The following is a 16,345-nucleotide window of genomic DNA, read 5'->3' on the forward strand; positions in this document are numbered from 1 at the left end:
GGGTAGAATAATTATGTTGGATGACACAATTGAGATCCAGCATTATCAAACTGAGGTAATGGGTTAGAACCCACAAAGTGAAAATGCACTTCCCCTATGCACTGGATCAAATTGAGTGCTTATTTCTGAACCAGCTGGTATTGATATCATGTGCTATTTGGATCAGGCAGATCATTGGCAGAAGATAGTAATTACTATGATCGTCTAGGTTCCCGTAGTACCCCAAACTGTATGGTGGCTACATGATAAAGAAGGGTTGGAATAAGTACTGTGTTGATGGTCACATTGACCACTGCATACTCTCAAACCTGCTCTTCCTTCAGTCTTCCTCGTCTCAGTGGATTGTACTTCATCCACAGAACTTAAAATCTTCCTCTATACCATACCACTTACTCTCTCACTCCACATACTCCATTACCAAGTACAATCAACTCAACCTGCTAATTTCACTGGGACTCCGTGTAATTCATACTGTTTTAACTGGTTCTATTCCAGTCAAGCTGTTGTCATCTCATTACAGTTGCCTCCTTAACTGGTCTCTTTGCTTCTACTCCCCCTATCTACCCCTCAATCTTTTAAAAACACAATTTAGATCTTATTCCCTTGCTTAATACCCTTCAGTGGATGTCCACTGAACTTAAAATCCAGACTCCAAGGTGACCTACAATAAAATCAAATCCCTGCCTCCCTCTTCAATCTCATACCACTCTGCCTCTTGGTCTCTGTGTTCCAGCCTCATTGGCCTTCTTTTAGTTCTAAATGTACCATATTCTTTCTAGTCTCGTGGTCTTCGCATATGCTGCTCCTTCTGCTCAAATTTTTATTTTTTAAATAATAAGCTTATTATAGCACATGTAGAAAAGTATACAAATCATAAACACATAGCTTGTTGAATTATTACAGTGAGCATACCCATATTACCACCACCAGGTTGAGAAATCAAATATTATTAACAGCTCTCTAGAGAGTAATCCCTTCATGCTCCTTCCCAATTATCTTCTTCATGATCTACAAAGAGAATCACTGTTGTGACTTCTTACTTCATAGAGTAGATATAGTAGTTTTATCTGTTTTTAATTTAACATAAATGGAATCAACCACTATGTATTCTTTGTGTATAGCTTCTTTCACTCAGTGTTGTATGTAGGAGATTGATCATCTACATTGTAGCATATGGCAGTAGTTTACTCATTTTTGTTGCTATGTAGCATTTTATTGTATGAATATTCCAGTATTTAGCTGTTTTGTTGACATTTGCTTTATTTACAATTTTTGCCATTATGAATGACACTAGTGTGAACATTCTTGTGTATGTTTTTTGGTACATATATGTACACATTTTTGTTGGATATATTCTTAGGAATGGAATTGCCAGGTCATAGGATATGTGTATATTACCTGGAACATTTTTGCTTCCACACTTCATTTGGCTAGTTTTTTGTTTATTCTTCAGATTTCAGTGTAAAGGTCATTTCCTCAGTCAAGCTTATTCTAACCACTGTCCTCTTCCAACAAACGATTTTAAATTAGATCCTCCTGGCTGGGTGCAGTGGCTCATGCCTGTCTATAATCCTAGCACTCTGGGAGGCCGAAGTGGGAGGATTGCTTGATCTCAGGAGTCCGAGACCAGCCTGAGCAAGACTGAGACCCAATCTCTGCTAAAAATAGATAAATTAGCTGGGCGTGGTGGTGTGCACCTGTAGTCCCAACTACTCCAGCTACTCAGGAGGCTGAGGCAGGAGGATTGCTTGAGCCCAGGAGTTGAGGTTACAGTGAGCTGTGATGCCACTGCACTCTACCTGGGGCGACAGCAAGACTCTTGTCTCAAAAAAAGAAAAAAAAAATAGGTCTTCCTGTTGTATGTAGTCTGTTGGAGCTCCATCATAGTACTTATTATAATTTACAATTTTGCATTTGTATGGTTTTATAATTTACAATTTTGCATTTGTATGGTTATATAATACCTGTCTTCCTAATCTGATTCCTAAGAAGATATCAGGTTACTGACTATTTTTATTCCTTTAACTTTGCTCAGGGTCCTGGTACATGTTAGGCATTCAGTAAATACTTGTTGTATGAATGAATGAAAGGTTATTTTTTCCAAAATATCACCAAGATTGGAATGTGTAGTTTATATAGAACATTAATTTAGGTAGTTTAGTGTCTTTCAGTTGGAATTTTAATTAATAATACAAAGAAAACCTTTTCCTTTTAAAATAATTTTTCTCTTTATATATGATAAAATGGAAACGAAACATGCTTTACTGCTAGTTCGTTATGTGATCCTGGATGAATCACCTAACCTCTAGTCTCTTTTCTTCTGAAAATGAGAAGCTTTGACTACATGATCTTTAGGATCCTCTGGAGGTTCTCTGGTTCTATACCAAAGTGCTATCTGCAATGCAAATAAGCTGACCACAAACTGTGGTGCATGCAACCACAGGCAAATTATGATTCCAGGAAGATCATTTTAATTTGCAGTCTTATTTTCACATTCTTATTGACCTTCTTTAGCTTGTCTTCTGTATCAGCTGGGAAAGACAATCTATTCCTACTCCGGAAGGTTTGAGCCACAGCGGAATGTTGACGTTGGATAGCAGGACCTTCATTGAGTGGCTTTATTATTTAGTTCAAATTATTATAATTCATCAGAAATTAAAGAAATTTGTATTTAAATTTAATCTTCAAAATACTTTTTAATAAAAATAACTTTTATCTGTGGATCTTGGGCAGTGTTAATTTTGTTTCTTTCCTGTTCAGATGGCAGAGTTAGCCATGCAGGTATGATTAACAGTAGCTAGCAAGCCTCTGTTTTAGAGTTACAACTCATTGAAAATCAAGAAATAGGTGTATGATTATGTTTTCATCTGAATTTCTGTTTGATCTTAATGCTTCATTATTTTGCCTTAAATTCTAATTTGAGAAGGGAGGTTATAATAACAACAATGATAAATAATGCCAGTTATATCATATGTCATAGTGCTATAGCCACTCCAGAAAAAAAAGGGTATTGAATAATGTGACAGAGAACAATTGATATGTTAAATTTTGGCAGAGAATAATTAATATATTTATACTTTAACTGTTTTTATAGTGTATAAATTGACCATTTCTACAGCTTCTGTTTTTGGTACTTTCCAGTAGCTTAAATAGGAAAAATTGTAGTTTGGGCCTGCCTTCAGTTCATGAATTAGTTCAGGTAAAAGAACTTTGAAAACATGCACTGAGCTAAAATAATGAATAAGTTATTGAAATTAAGTTGTAGAATATTACTACCTCATGGCTTTATATAGTTTTAAATATTTCTTAATCTTGTCTGTGATGATGACCAAGGTGAGCTTATTATTTTCCAAGGATAGTTTCAACCAGTTCCAACAGAGTAGAATGTTAAAGCTATATTATTTAGGATGAATGTAAGGAAAACATTTATAACAAATTATAGCAGTCTTTACCCTTCCTGGGGCCTCCATTCTGGAATTGCCAAATCTTCCCCTTTCCCAATTTATTATATATTTATTATTTGATGAGTATTTGATAGCCTTGGGAACAGCAGGCCATAGGAATGTTCTAAAGCTCTTATTGCTTCCTTTCAACTTTATAAAAGTCCAAATGCCTATTGAACTTTTGGCTTATATACCCTTGGTCTGGGGTAATTGGAGGAAAGTACTTGTCTGATGATTTAGAATTCTAGTAGCTTCTGGCTCTCTCACTGACTGACCAGAGTTATCTTGTCTTCTCTTCTCTCTGAATTTATCAGTATGCCAAAGAATGTGAGATTAAATTTTTTAACATTTTATTTAGGGAGAATAGTGTAATTGACTGCTGGATATCTACCACCCAGGCTCAACGGTTATCAACTCATGGACACTTTTGTTTATCTATATCCCTATCCGCTATCTGGCCCTCTTCATTTATTTTGAAGTAAATCTTAGCTAGATATAGTTTAATTTCATCCATAAATATTTCATATGTACTTCTAAAAGATAAGGGTTCTTTTTAAAAAAAAAAATAGCCACAATGTCATTATCATCACATCTGAAAACTTAACAGTAGTTTTTAAGTATCACATATCCAGCAATGTTCACATCTCCTTGAAGCCTAATAAATGTGTTTGTGAGAATAAATGCTTATGGCAATGTTTTATTTTGCTTTCAATTCTATTCTATGACCTTATTCCTATTCATATATTCACTAGGAGTAGAATCAGAGAGCCTTCAAATTATCAATTCTAATAAGGATATGTTTAAAATATGGCTGTAATTGTAAATTTATGCTTAAGATGGTTCTGTGGTCTTAGGAAATACATGTTTGCATTAGATTGAAGACTAAGGAAAGATTTTTAAGGCATGAATGAAAGATAGTGTTGAGTATGACATGGAAAGAAGAGTTTTTTCCTTTAAACTATTGAGGAAGTTAGGCACTATTTCTCTCAGAGGTATTATAACAGTAACTTTAGAAGTTGGGATTTGCCTTAGCTTATGTGTTTAACACGTAAACTAAAGAGGTGTGGGCCTCCTGACCTTAGCTGAACTGCTGCAGATCTTGATGGGCTCAGAGTTACTCCTAAAACAATGGGCTTCTGTGACATTCCTACCTACTTGTGGTTAGAAATCAATAACTTACAAAGAAAGGTTTGTTTTTCCTAACATCTTGTTTGCTTAATAACTATCGTGAATAAGAGAGGAAAAAAAAAAACCATCTCTACGAAAGGCAGTTTATTCTGTTCATTGAAAGTGCAGCCGATACTTTGAAAGACTGCACTAGGCAGGAAAGTGACCTGAACTTCCGTGTCATTGTATGTCCAAAACTTTCATTTCCGCTCATTCTTTCAGTCTGTTTCCTCTGAACTCTTTGCACACCCTACCACTTCAAAAACTCCACTATTTTAAATCCTGGTTAGCAATTATTTAACAATGCCTGTCTCCCCCACTCCCACCCTCACTCCCCGCCACAGACATCACTGTGAGGAGTTGTTGAATGTGAGCTTCAGTAATGAGGGCATCCCAACACTTTCAAAGGTAAAATGTTTATCATTTTATGTATTATTTTTAAATTAGCAACACATTTACTTTTGTACTGTACATTTACTTTTGTACATTTGTTTTTGTCTATTAGATGTATACTTAATCAGAAGCTGCAATATTTGTTCAGTCTCTGTATTAGGTTGTTATTGTGTTGAGATATAAAGAAATGCTAGTTTCTATTGTTATTAGCATACAAGTGATTATAGCATAAAATAGGAGAAAGATTTACTTCCAACTAGAGTGATCAGGGAAAATTTAAGGAAAGAAAGTGGTATTTTAGTTAGGGATTGAAGGGTGGGTAATATTTAGAAACTTAAAGATGACTAAAGGTTATTCCAGATGGACACAACACTGTGAACAAAGGAAGAGAGGGAATAGAAAGTGGAACATGTTGAAGGGGCAACAAAATTATTCTTTTGGCTGAAGCATAGGATGCGAGGGGAGAGAATTAAGGGAAAAAGAAAGATGGGGATGGATTGAGTAAAGTATTTGCAGTTGCTATATTTTATCTAAAGATTATACATATTATCTTACATAACGTATAGGCTTTACTATTTTAAGTAATCTCTTTATAGTAGAAGATTCTCAAATTATTTTCTAGAATTAAACTACCAGAGTAGGTAGACAGTAATTTAGATTCATCCCTCTTACATCATGTATTTTTGTATATTTTATAGAGAGTCATGAAATAAGGAAATATTTTTTTCTCCATTTAAAAAAATGTATGAGGAGGGAATAACAAGGTATTATAAGAGTTTATCTTATTAATGTCATTTAGAGATAAAAGCTTCTTAATTTAGGAATAAGTACATGTATTTTTAAATTTTGTTTTTGTTCATTACATTTGAAAGAATTTTAATTTTGAAACAATTTAAAACATACAGAAAAGTTGAAGTTCAGTACAAGGAACTTTTTTCGTCTGAACCTTTTAAGAGTAAGTTGCTTACATGACACCCCACCATCCCCAAATACTTTGTTATGTATTTCCTACAAAGACCTTCTGCGTAACTATGATATAACTATCTTAAAATTAACATTGATACATTATGGCCATGTAATCCTCGGACTCCATTCAAGTTTCACCAATTATCCCAACAATATCTTTTATAGCAAAAAGATCCAGTCCAGATTTGTACATTTTATTTAGTTGGTATGTCTCTTTAGTCTCCTGAAATGGAAAAATTCCTTAATCTGACATTTATGACCTTAAAATTTTTGAAAACAAAGGCTAGTTATTTTGAAGAATGGCCCTCACTTTGGATTTGTCTGATGGTTCCTCATGCTTAGATTCAGGTTATACATCTTCAGCAGTAATATTGCAGAAGAGGCTTTGCATTATTTTCATCATATGCTGTCAGCCAACACACAATTTTGACTTGTCCCATTACTGTTCGTGTTCACTTTGATTATCTGATTAAGGTGATGATCTGGCAGACATTTTTTTTCCTTTATAATTATTTTGAAGGGAGGTACTTTGAGACTATGTATATCCCATTCCTCATCAGACTTTAAATTCATCAGCTTATTCAGTAGGTTATAATCCATTACTCTTGTTATTTATTTTGATGTTCAAATTGTCCTAAGTTTTGCCAGTAGAAGCCCCTTCAAGCTGGCTCCTGCATTTTAGCAATGTCTCCATTGTTCTGTGAACAATGAATACTTCCTTACTTTTCTGGTGCATGAATATGTTTCAGGCTCATTTTGTCCCAGCTTTTCCCCTGGAATCGGCCATTTCTCCATGGAATCCTAGTTCTTTTTAGTGGAGAATGGTATTTAGAAACCAAGATATGGGTGCTAGGAATGCTCATTGCTATCAGAGTATTGCAGATCCCAGGTCCTGTCAATGGTTAGAGCTAAGGAGTGTGTGTAAATATGTATGTGTATGACATAAATACTTACACCCATTTATATCTGTGTTTCTCATCTTCTGTCTATCTAGAAAACACCAGTAACTCAATTCCAATCAACTTTGTCCATACTGGTTTTCTTTTTCTGTTTGTGATCACTCTTCTCTGACAGTGAGAAGCCTGACTCTCATTATCCTTGATCATTCCCCTGTATAACTATTCTTGTGTTGCCACTGTAGCCTCCTCCACCACATGGGTGACCTCCTCCCCCTTCTGGGGCTCCAACACCCTGCCCTCCCCATCCCTATCAAGCTCTGACATACCGTGCCAGGCCACCCGCAACGTCCCTGGGTGGACACTCCCCTCCTCACCCCAGGCAGACTGCAGCACCTCATGCCAGGCTGCTCCTCCCCCAAGTGGATGCCCTCTTTTCCTGCTTCTAGCTTCACCTCCATGCATGGACCATCCTTACTCTACCTGGGCTCTGGCAACCTGCACTGGACCTCTCTGCGCCCACTTTAACCTCTGAAGCATATATGGACAAATAAAATAACACCTATAGTCCTTCAGATAAAAAAAATAGGAAGAAGACACTGTTTTCTCTTGTGAAATTGGAAGTGTCTGGCATTAAAAGTGCATATGGCTCTTAAATTTAGTTCACTAATTTATTGAACATACAATTATGAAACGCCTACTGAGTGCCAGGCACTGATTAGGCTGTTGGGGATAGGACAGTGAACTAGACAGAGTGCCTTCCCTCATGAAGCTGCCTTCTCTGACAACCTTTCTAAGCCTGTTTCCTCATATGTCAGAAGGAAGTAGTAGTAATTTTGCTCATAGGGTTGTTGTGAAAATTGAATAATGCATGAAAACAGCCCTGTGTTAGTTAGTCATAATCATCACAGAAGCAATATACAAGTTCCTAGCTGAAATATTATTTTAAAATTTCTTTTAGAATTTTGAAGGGAATAAAAAAATTTTGGTAGGGAAAATAACAAATGCCATGTCCTCTACTCTTTGAATTATTTTTTCTTTTCTTTAGCATACTTTTATCTAAGAATATACACTTTAAAGTGTGTGTGTATCCTGCTCTCTGAGTCTCAGAATATAATACACAAGTGTTAATATTAAACTGCAAGGCATTTGTTTGCATGCTTGAATTAGGTTGACATAATAGATGGACCTTCACTGGGCCTGAGAGATGAGACATGTTCATATATTTTGGAGTACAGTTAATGGGAAGGTAATTATTATGCATTATCATAAGAGAGAACATTTTGTTGCATGGTAATTTATAGAATGACTTTTTCTATTTTCTAAGGACAGGTGATGACTTAACATTAAGTATGTATTTTCTTTTTAATTTTTACTAACTGCTGCTATTTGAACCCAAATGATGATTGCTGCTGAACCTGATATATCTAGAAATTTCTGTATTACTATATTAGTGATGGTATTTTACATGCATATAGCATGTATCCTGTAAAACTCTAGAATAATTATCCTGGAAGCCATGCCTTCTTTCATGAGAGATATAACAAATCTCTGTAATGTTTTGTATGCATGTGGTACTCTTGACAAGGCAATATTTAGGAGAAGGCAATCCTGTTTTACTTTATAAAGTATAATTAAAATTTATGTTGTGATGTTTTATATTTGTGTTGCTTGTCATGGAGTGTTAGGAGTAACTGTTCTATAAATGTATGGTATAATAATAATAGGAACTCTAGGAATGCAGAATGAGATGCAAATCCACATAACTTTAATGGCTTTGTGAAATCTCTGCTCCCTGATTTTGTACTAGGTGGTTTGATAAAGGTCCACACTTAATAATGAACATATTAGGGAATCGTGAAAATGTCAGCTAATTGAGTGATTGAGTCATTTCGTCTTAGCCTGCGCTGCCAACTAGCAGAGTACAACTCACTAGAAGGCAAAAGTGAGATCATTAGGAAGAAGGTTTAAGAGTAGATGATCTAAAAAGAAGTGAAGCAGGCAGGGAAAGTGAGATGTTCTCTAGAATCCTGGAGAAGAGCTTCCAGGCAAAGGAAAAAATCTCTGATGAAAAGTACAAAGGAGTGTTAGGCAAAGCAGTAGTCTGAAAAGACCCTTTTTGTTGGCAATAAAGAGGGACAGAAAATGAGAAGGTTATAAGGATCTTTTAATGACTTTCTAACGTGGAACACACAAGTATTGCTGAAAGATCTTATGTCTTAGATATAGATAAATGAGGTAAAGGAAAGGGGATAAGTGCAAGAGATAAGAGGTAAATAAGGAGTGGACCAGTCAGCCAAGAGGTGAGTTGGGTGTGGGGTGGGGAATGGATAAGGAAGGGCAGTGGAGAAGGAAAGAAACCTGGAAGATAAGGAAGGAATGAGAAAGGGGATCATTCCTTTCTAAATTGTAGACTTTAGAATGTGTTATTTGTAATTGTCTTTTGACATACTAGCTGCTATATTTCTGTGATCCTTTGTCAAATTTTTAATGTGTGCTTGCTAAATACTAGGAAGGTTTTTCCTTTAAAGTTTCAGGATTTGTTTATTATTATTTTTTTCTTCTCTATAGAACAACCACAACAGCTTGCCCTCATGAAAATATCCTGTGGGTTACTTTCATTAGCAAGATAATATTAACTTTATAACAGAAGAAATAAGACAGAGGCCAGACTTTTGTCCTTTCAGATTCAGATTTCTCCATTCCTGTACTAAATTGTGTAGTCAAGTATTGCCATTAGCTTTCATCATTTAGTGTTTTGTCAGTTTTCTATGTGTCAAGCACTATTCTAAGTGTCAGGGATAAAAGGATGAATAAGATAAATTTCAAATCAGTGGGATAGGATGAATTAATTAATAGATGTTTCTGGAATAATTTGTTAATTCTTTGGGAAGAACAGTTACTAGTTTGAGAAAATACTTCATGTAATACGTTTATGTCAATAATATAGGATTTTTAAAAATATCAGATTTAGACATTTTTGGTTGAAACTCTGGCTTTATAGCTAAATATTAATAGAATCTGGTGTTTCAGGTCATTTTTCTTAACCTAAAACTTCTTTTGTAGCATCTGCAGAAAAAGAGGCAATCAAGAGTACATACTCCAAAGTACTGGATGCATATGGACTCTTAGGTGTTTTGCGATTAAATCTTGGTAAGTTTATTATTCAATATAATTCATCCATTTTTAAATTTCTACTTTTGTTATTCTACCTATATATTATTTCAGACTCCTGTTCAAGTTATAAATGTGGTAACATATTTTAAACCTTAATTTAGCTAATCTTATGATAATGTTTATTGCCCAAAAATCATGCTGCATGCTCAAGCTCTTGTGATTTTTAACTTCCAGAGATAGTCTCTGGTTTGAACACTTTGAGAGATGGGTATCTACTGTCAAAAAAGAAAATCAAAGCATTGCTCCTTTTCTTTGCTTTAATACATTTAGGAAAAGGTGTCTTCATGAGAAGCACACTGATTTCCCTGGTTTACAGTGGGAAAGACATCTGTTTTGGATTCAAAAGGTCTCAGCTTGAGCCTGTCTCTGCCACTTAATGTCACCATGGACTGCAGAATTGCCTTTGTGGTTATCAATTTGTCTGTAATGGTGTGAATCAAAGTGTGGCCCAGAGACTGGTAATCGTCCATGAATTGTTTTGTTATTGGTCTGTGATGAGATACGGAGCTTGCACCATCATGCGAATCACCATATGGCTTCCTTTATTAATAAAGTCTTACTATGAAAAAAAAAAAGTTAGCTGGTAGAGTGAACTTGGTGATATAATTAATTTCTGTTCTGATACAAGCATCTTTTCTGATTATGAGCTGGTAACAGTTCATGGACTGTACTCTGAGAAGCATGGATCTACAAAATGGAGATTTGCCATTTGTTATGAATCTATCACATGTAAAACACTGGTGCTTTGCTAATTAATCTTAGGTGATCCTCATAGTCTAGTGATGTATTTGTTTTAATTCCTTTTCATAAGGGATGATATCTCAGGCTGTTTATGTTACATGCCGAAGTTGGTCCACATAATAAATAGGGGAGCCAAATGAAGGGCTGTGTCTGCCTATGTCAAAGCCCATGATCACAGTACACCTGCTGAATTCCAAGTTCATATTAATTTCATAGGTTTTTTGTCAGAATTAGAAGAAAAAATATCTATGAAAGGTTTGTAAATCAAATTGCTTTATAAACTGTTACCAGGGACTTTTGCCTATACATCATCAACATTATCAACTCACATTTATGTACCATTTTTTCAACTGAACAAAGAACTTTCACATTCATTATCTTATCTGAACTTCCTAACACTCATAAAGGGAAGGTAGAGAATGTAACACATTATTTTTTTATTTGATAAATTTTTAGAGCCTCAGATTAAGCAGAGGAGCAATTTCATAAGTGTGAGATTATCCTGTTAATGTTTAAATGCTTTATTATACTTAAAATATTTAAACAAGGATTTTTTTTCAACTAGAAAAGATCTAGTTGTGAGTTTAAACACATCCATAAGTTTAAAATAATCACAATGTCAGATTTAAAAGGTAGAAATACAAGAAGAAAGAAGAAACTGAATAGCTTGAAAAATGTTGGGATTTTTCATTCAATAAAATCTTTGGTTTTTACAGGAGATACTATGTTACATTATCTGGTCCTAGTCACAGGATGTATGTCTGTTGGAAAAATTCAAGAATCTGAAGTGTTCCGAGTTACTTCCACTGAGTTTATATCACTACGAATTGATTCTTCAGATGAAGATCGCATTTCAGAAGTACGAAAAGTTTTGAATTCAGGAAACTTTTATTTTGCATGGTCTGCCTCTGGCATCAGTTTAGATCTGAGTCTTAATGCACATCGTAGCGTGCAAGAACAGACAACTGATAATAGATTTTTCTGGTGAGTTTGTGTTTTATTTTTTCCCCTTTTTCATCATGTGCTGTGTAACAGCTTGGTGATTTTGGGCATTATAGTTCAACAGTTGCTATTTCCAGAGATAACATTGCTACCCCTCTTTCCTGCTCCACAATCCTCAGCAGAGTTTGGCAGGTAGTAACAGTCAGTTTATGGAAGTTGGCATTTGACATGAAACCCATTTGCTCCTCCTGATCTGAACTGAGCTTTCATTTTAGAAGTATATTTAAAATATTTGTTCTAAATTTAGGAATGAATTTAGTTGTAACAAAACTATATTATTCATATTTACTATTCTTAGTTTTGAGATCTTATCTCTGGTAATATTCCCTTCCTAAGCCAACATTCCCTTATTATTTTTTATTTTAAGGTTATAAGTAGATGATCCTGATTTGAGAACAACAGACTGTGAAGTAGTAGTACACTGGGACACTGGGACAAGGACTAGTACTATAATAAGATAGAACTTACGTAGGTAGCTGTGATATGTTTCATGATTATGCATAACTGTGCTGTATTATAAGTAGGCATGAATGGTGAACAGAACACATGGGACTATAATTAGTATTGCTTTATTGTAGCAGACCACATTTCTAGTATAGTGATTCTGTCGTCTACAGCCAGCACTGATGTTGAATTTTTTCCTTACTACCATGTGCAAATTATGTTTCATTATATTGAAATATGTTATAAGGCCAAAGTTCAAGACTCTCTGCTCTTGGCCTCCCTTAACTGTTCAGATTCAAGGTGTCATTCCTCCTCTATTTTCTCTCTCACTCTTTGACCTTTCACACTATCACTTATATGGGTCTTGAGCAGCACATTCAGGTATGACCCATTTCCCTACCTGGCAGAGAGCTTAAAGTTAACCTTAGGTTAAGAAACTAACTTTAGAGCAACAGCTTGGTCACCTTCTAGCCCATGTGGCAGTGTTTAGACCCAGAGTAGTGGAATGGGGGAGGAGAGAGAGCAGAATGCAAAAAAGGTTTAGAGCCCTGTGTGTTAGAGACTTGGGTTTAGCAAAGGAGGAGACAGTGAGGAGACAAAAGGGGTGGGGGGGAGGAGAAGGAGAGGGAGGGAAGGAGACAGAGGATGGAGGGGTTAATAGGGCAGTGAATGGACATAAGGTCCTGTCTGCTCAGAGAATCTAGTGATGATGGGATGCACTTTTGTCTGGCATTAGGAAATAGGCTTCCAAGAGTTAAAACTGTGTCAGCACTGTACTTTTTCTAGTGGAAGACATTGAAGTCCCTTCGAAAAGGTAAACATGTTGCAGGTGTGCTTAGGGCAGCTGTCTTTACTATTTTGTTATCTCCTCATTCCTACCCAAAATTTCTTATATTGAGGGATAAAACCTTTTCTGCAATAATTAGAAGTCTAAGCAGGTGCAGATATGTAGGCTAAGTTTAATCAGTAGGAATAATATATTTGTTTTTTCATTCAATGAAGAGTGAAGATAGGGACAAATTTAAATAAAAGCAAGCCTGAGAGGGTTTGTCCAGTAGGAGACAGGTTGAACAAAGGGATGGCTAAAACACCAAAGGTGAATTTTGCTCATTTTATAATTTTTACAATTTTGCTCATAATTGGCTTTTTTTTTGAGACAGAGTCTCACTCTGTCACCTGGGGTAGATTGCAGTGGTATGGTCTTAGTTCACTGCAATCTCAAACTCTTAGGCTCAAGCAGTCCTCCTGGTTCAGCCTCCCAAGTAGCTAGGACTACAGGTGAATGCCACCACACCCAGCTAATTTTTAAAAAAATTTTTTTGTATAGGTGAGGTCTCGCTATATTGCCCAGGCTGGTCTCAAGCGATCCTGGCCACAAGCGATCCTCCCACCTTGGCCTCCCAAAGTGCTGGGATTATAGGTGTGAGCCACTGCACCCATCCAGGATTGGCATTCTTAACCTTCACTTTGCACAGAAAAATGGAAACTTTTAGAATTCATTGTGCATACCATTGCGCTTAGTAGAAATATTTTCCAGGATACAGCCAAGTAATTTTTGTAGTCAAAGAGTGGCAAATACCCATCACAGAACCCACCATGAAAACTGACAGCAGAGGGAGAAACTCTGCCTGCACAAAATGCATAGGATCTGAGGTCTATTTAAATGGAGGACAAGTAAGTCTTTTATACCTTCATTATGACATGGGTCTCCACTATGGTGTCTGGCCATACCAGGTCACAGTCAATGTCTACTTTGCCTCAGATCAATGTAGGTGATAGTAAAGTATGGAAGCTTAAGTCAATGTATTAATATTTTTAAAATAAGTAATAGCCATCAAATTTAACATTATCCCAGTCACTCATTTATAGTCCTGTATGCTTTTTTGGATGGATAAGAGGGGTTGAGGTCTTAGCTGGTTTCCCAGAACTGCATGTGACCAGCGTGTATTTTATCTCTACTGCAGCCTGTAATCTGAGTGGCGGGCAGGGAGCTGAGGACTACTGCTCTGAGTCTTCAAGAAAATGCTGATGGGCCAGCGCGGTGGCTCACGCCTGTAATCCTAGCACTCTGGGAGGCCAAGGTGGGCGGATCGTTTGAGCTCAGGAGTTCAAGACCAGCTTGAGCAAGAGCGAGACCCCGTCTCTACTAAAAAAAAATAGAAAGAAATTAGATGGACAACTAAAAATATATAGAAAAAATGAAGTCGGGCATGGTGGCGCATGCCTGTAGTCCCAGCTCCTCGCGAGGCTGAGGCAGGAGGATCGCTTGAGCCCAGGAGTTTGAGGTTGCTGTGAGCTAGGCTAACACCATGGCACTCTACTCAGGGCAGTAGAGTGAGACTTTGTCTCAAGAAAAAAAAAAAATGCTGATGCATTTTTTATACCTTGTTTAAGACAGGAAGGTAGCACAGAGTGCTTAAGAATTGCACTTAAAACTCAGAGACCCAAGCTTTAATAATATGGAAAATCCAGTTTTAAATTGATAGAGTTTTTTCACTCAACAATATATTTTTCTTAGTGGTAGGTTGGTTAGAAGCTTCAGTATGTTCTGTGGAGGACTAAAGTTCCAGGAGAGACCCGTGAGGTGATAGGTGAGAAGGCCAACCTGGCAGGGCTGCACCCCCCCCCCCCCCCCCCACTTTAGCCATGGTGACTTTGCTTTTATCTGTATCATAATCATTGGGCTTCTGTGTGTTTGTGTGAATAAAACTTCTTTTCCTGAAAAAGTTTGGAAACCAGGCCGCATCTGTTACCTGGAATGCTTAAAGTATTTGGAGTGAACCCTAGGTCTGCATTGTCTAATATGGTAGCCACTAGCCACATCTGGCTATTTAAATTAAAATAGAGCCTTATAAAATTCAAGCCTTAAAAATAGAGCTTTATAAAGCGGGGTGGGAATGTGTGTATATAATCCTTCTTGGAACAAGTTACGTTATAAATACATTATCTATAAAGACATAACAAATGAGGCACAGACACTAAAAACACAAAAATGCTTCTTTTCTATGGACATGGATAATATGTTGAAGAATCTCATTTTATATCTCTATCTTCCGATCCCTAGCATAGTAAATGTAAATGAACTGATTTATTTTTGGTGCCTTTTAATTTAACAACATTAAATTAATGTTCCAGAAGCACCATTTTAAAATTTATACTTTGTTATTTAATACTCAAAAAGCTAATACATTTATTTCTTTTTCTATTAGGAATCAGTCTTTGCATTTGCATCTCAAGCACTATGGTGTGAATTGTGACGACTGGTTATTACGCCTCATGTGTGGAGGAGTGGAAATCAGGACAATTTATGCTGCTCATAAACAGGCAAAGGCTTGCCTCATTTCACGATTAAGCTGTGAACGAGCTGGGACCAGGTTTAATGTTCGGGGAACAAATGATGATGGTCATGTTGCCAATTTTGTAGAAACAGAGCAGGTATATGGTGTTTTATATTACTTAATTTGTGTATTATAGGAAAGGCACAGAAAATACTAGAATAACAGATTTTTATTTGATTCAGAACTCATTTTGACATCTATAATATTGTTTTATGATTGTCGTTGGTTACTTATTGGCCTTAAAAAAGGCTTCACTAGAACAAACTTATTTTGATATGATTCTTCAAATAGATAACAGGATAGTCACTGGTCAGCATGGCATAGCCAGTGTTGTATGTTTTGGTATTGAATTTAAAAATCCTCAATTATAGAGCTAGACAAGTGTTTTTTGTGAAATTGAATCAAACCCAACTCTTAATGGTAGATATGTGTACCATCTAAAAATTAGAAGCTGTGATTTTGGCTGTGAAACTATATGATTGTAAATTCAGAATACACCCCTAGCCCAACTCATCTTCAAATTAGATTTCAAAAAATATAAAAAACTAAAGAAAAATTAAATGAGATATATGTGTGTAAAATATTGAGATTTAAAAGAAATTCCTTTTTAAAAGTTGTGATTCTTATGCTTATATTTTTACTATTACTTTGGTTAATGTCACTCATTGAAAAAAAGGTTAAAAGATTGTTTAGTGGCCTATTTTGGATATTTTGATTAGGACAGTTACATATGAGAAATAGATCATAAAATATAACATACGACAGATTTTAGTAAATT

General features: G+C 35.9%; 1 protein-coding gene across 1 annotated transcript in view; it reads left to right on the plus strand.

Annotated features, from left to right (window-relative positions):
- The window catches only part of SYNJ1 (synaptojanin 1), a 99,584-nt gene that overhangs the window by 9,718 nt on the left and 73,521 nt on the right, over positions 1–16,345 (plus strand). Inside the window, exons 3-5 of the mRNA XM_012657335.1 lie at positions 9,932–10,018; positions 11,500–11,767; positions 15,439–15,664. Of these exons, the coding sequence (XP_012512789.1) occupies positions 9,932–10,018; positions 11,500–11,767; positions 15,439–15,664 (581 nt within the window). The remainder of the gene's footprint in view (positions 1–9,931; positions 10,019–11,499; positions 11,768–15,438; positions 15,665–16,345) is intronic.

Source organism: Propithecus coquereli, unplaced genomic scaffold, assembly GCF_000956105.1.
Source record: "Propithecus coquereli isolate 6110/MARCELLA unplaced genomic scaffold, Pcoq_1.0 Scaffold54, whole genome shotgun sequence".
In the NCBI taxonomy this organism is placed as follows: Eukaryota; Metazoa; Chordata; class Mammalia; order Primates; family Indriidae; genus Propithecus; species Propithecus coquereli.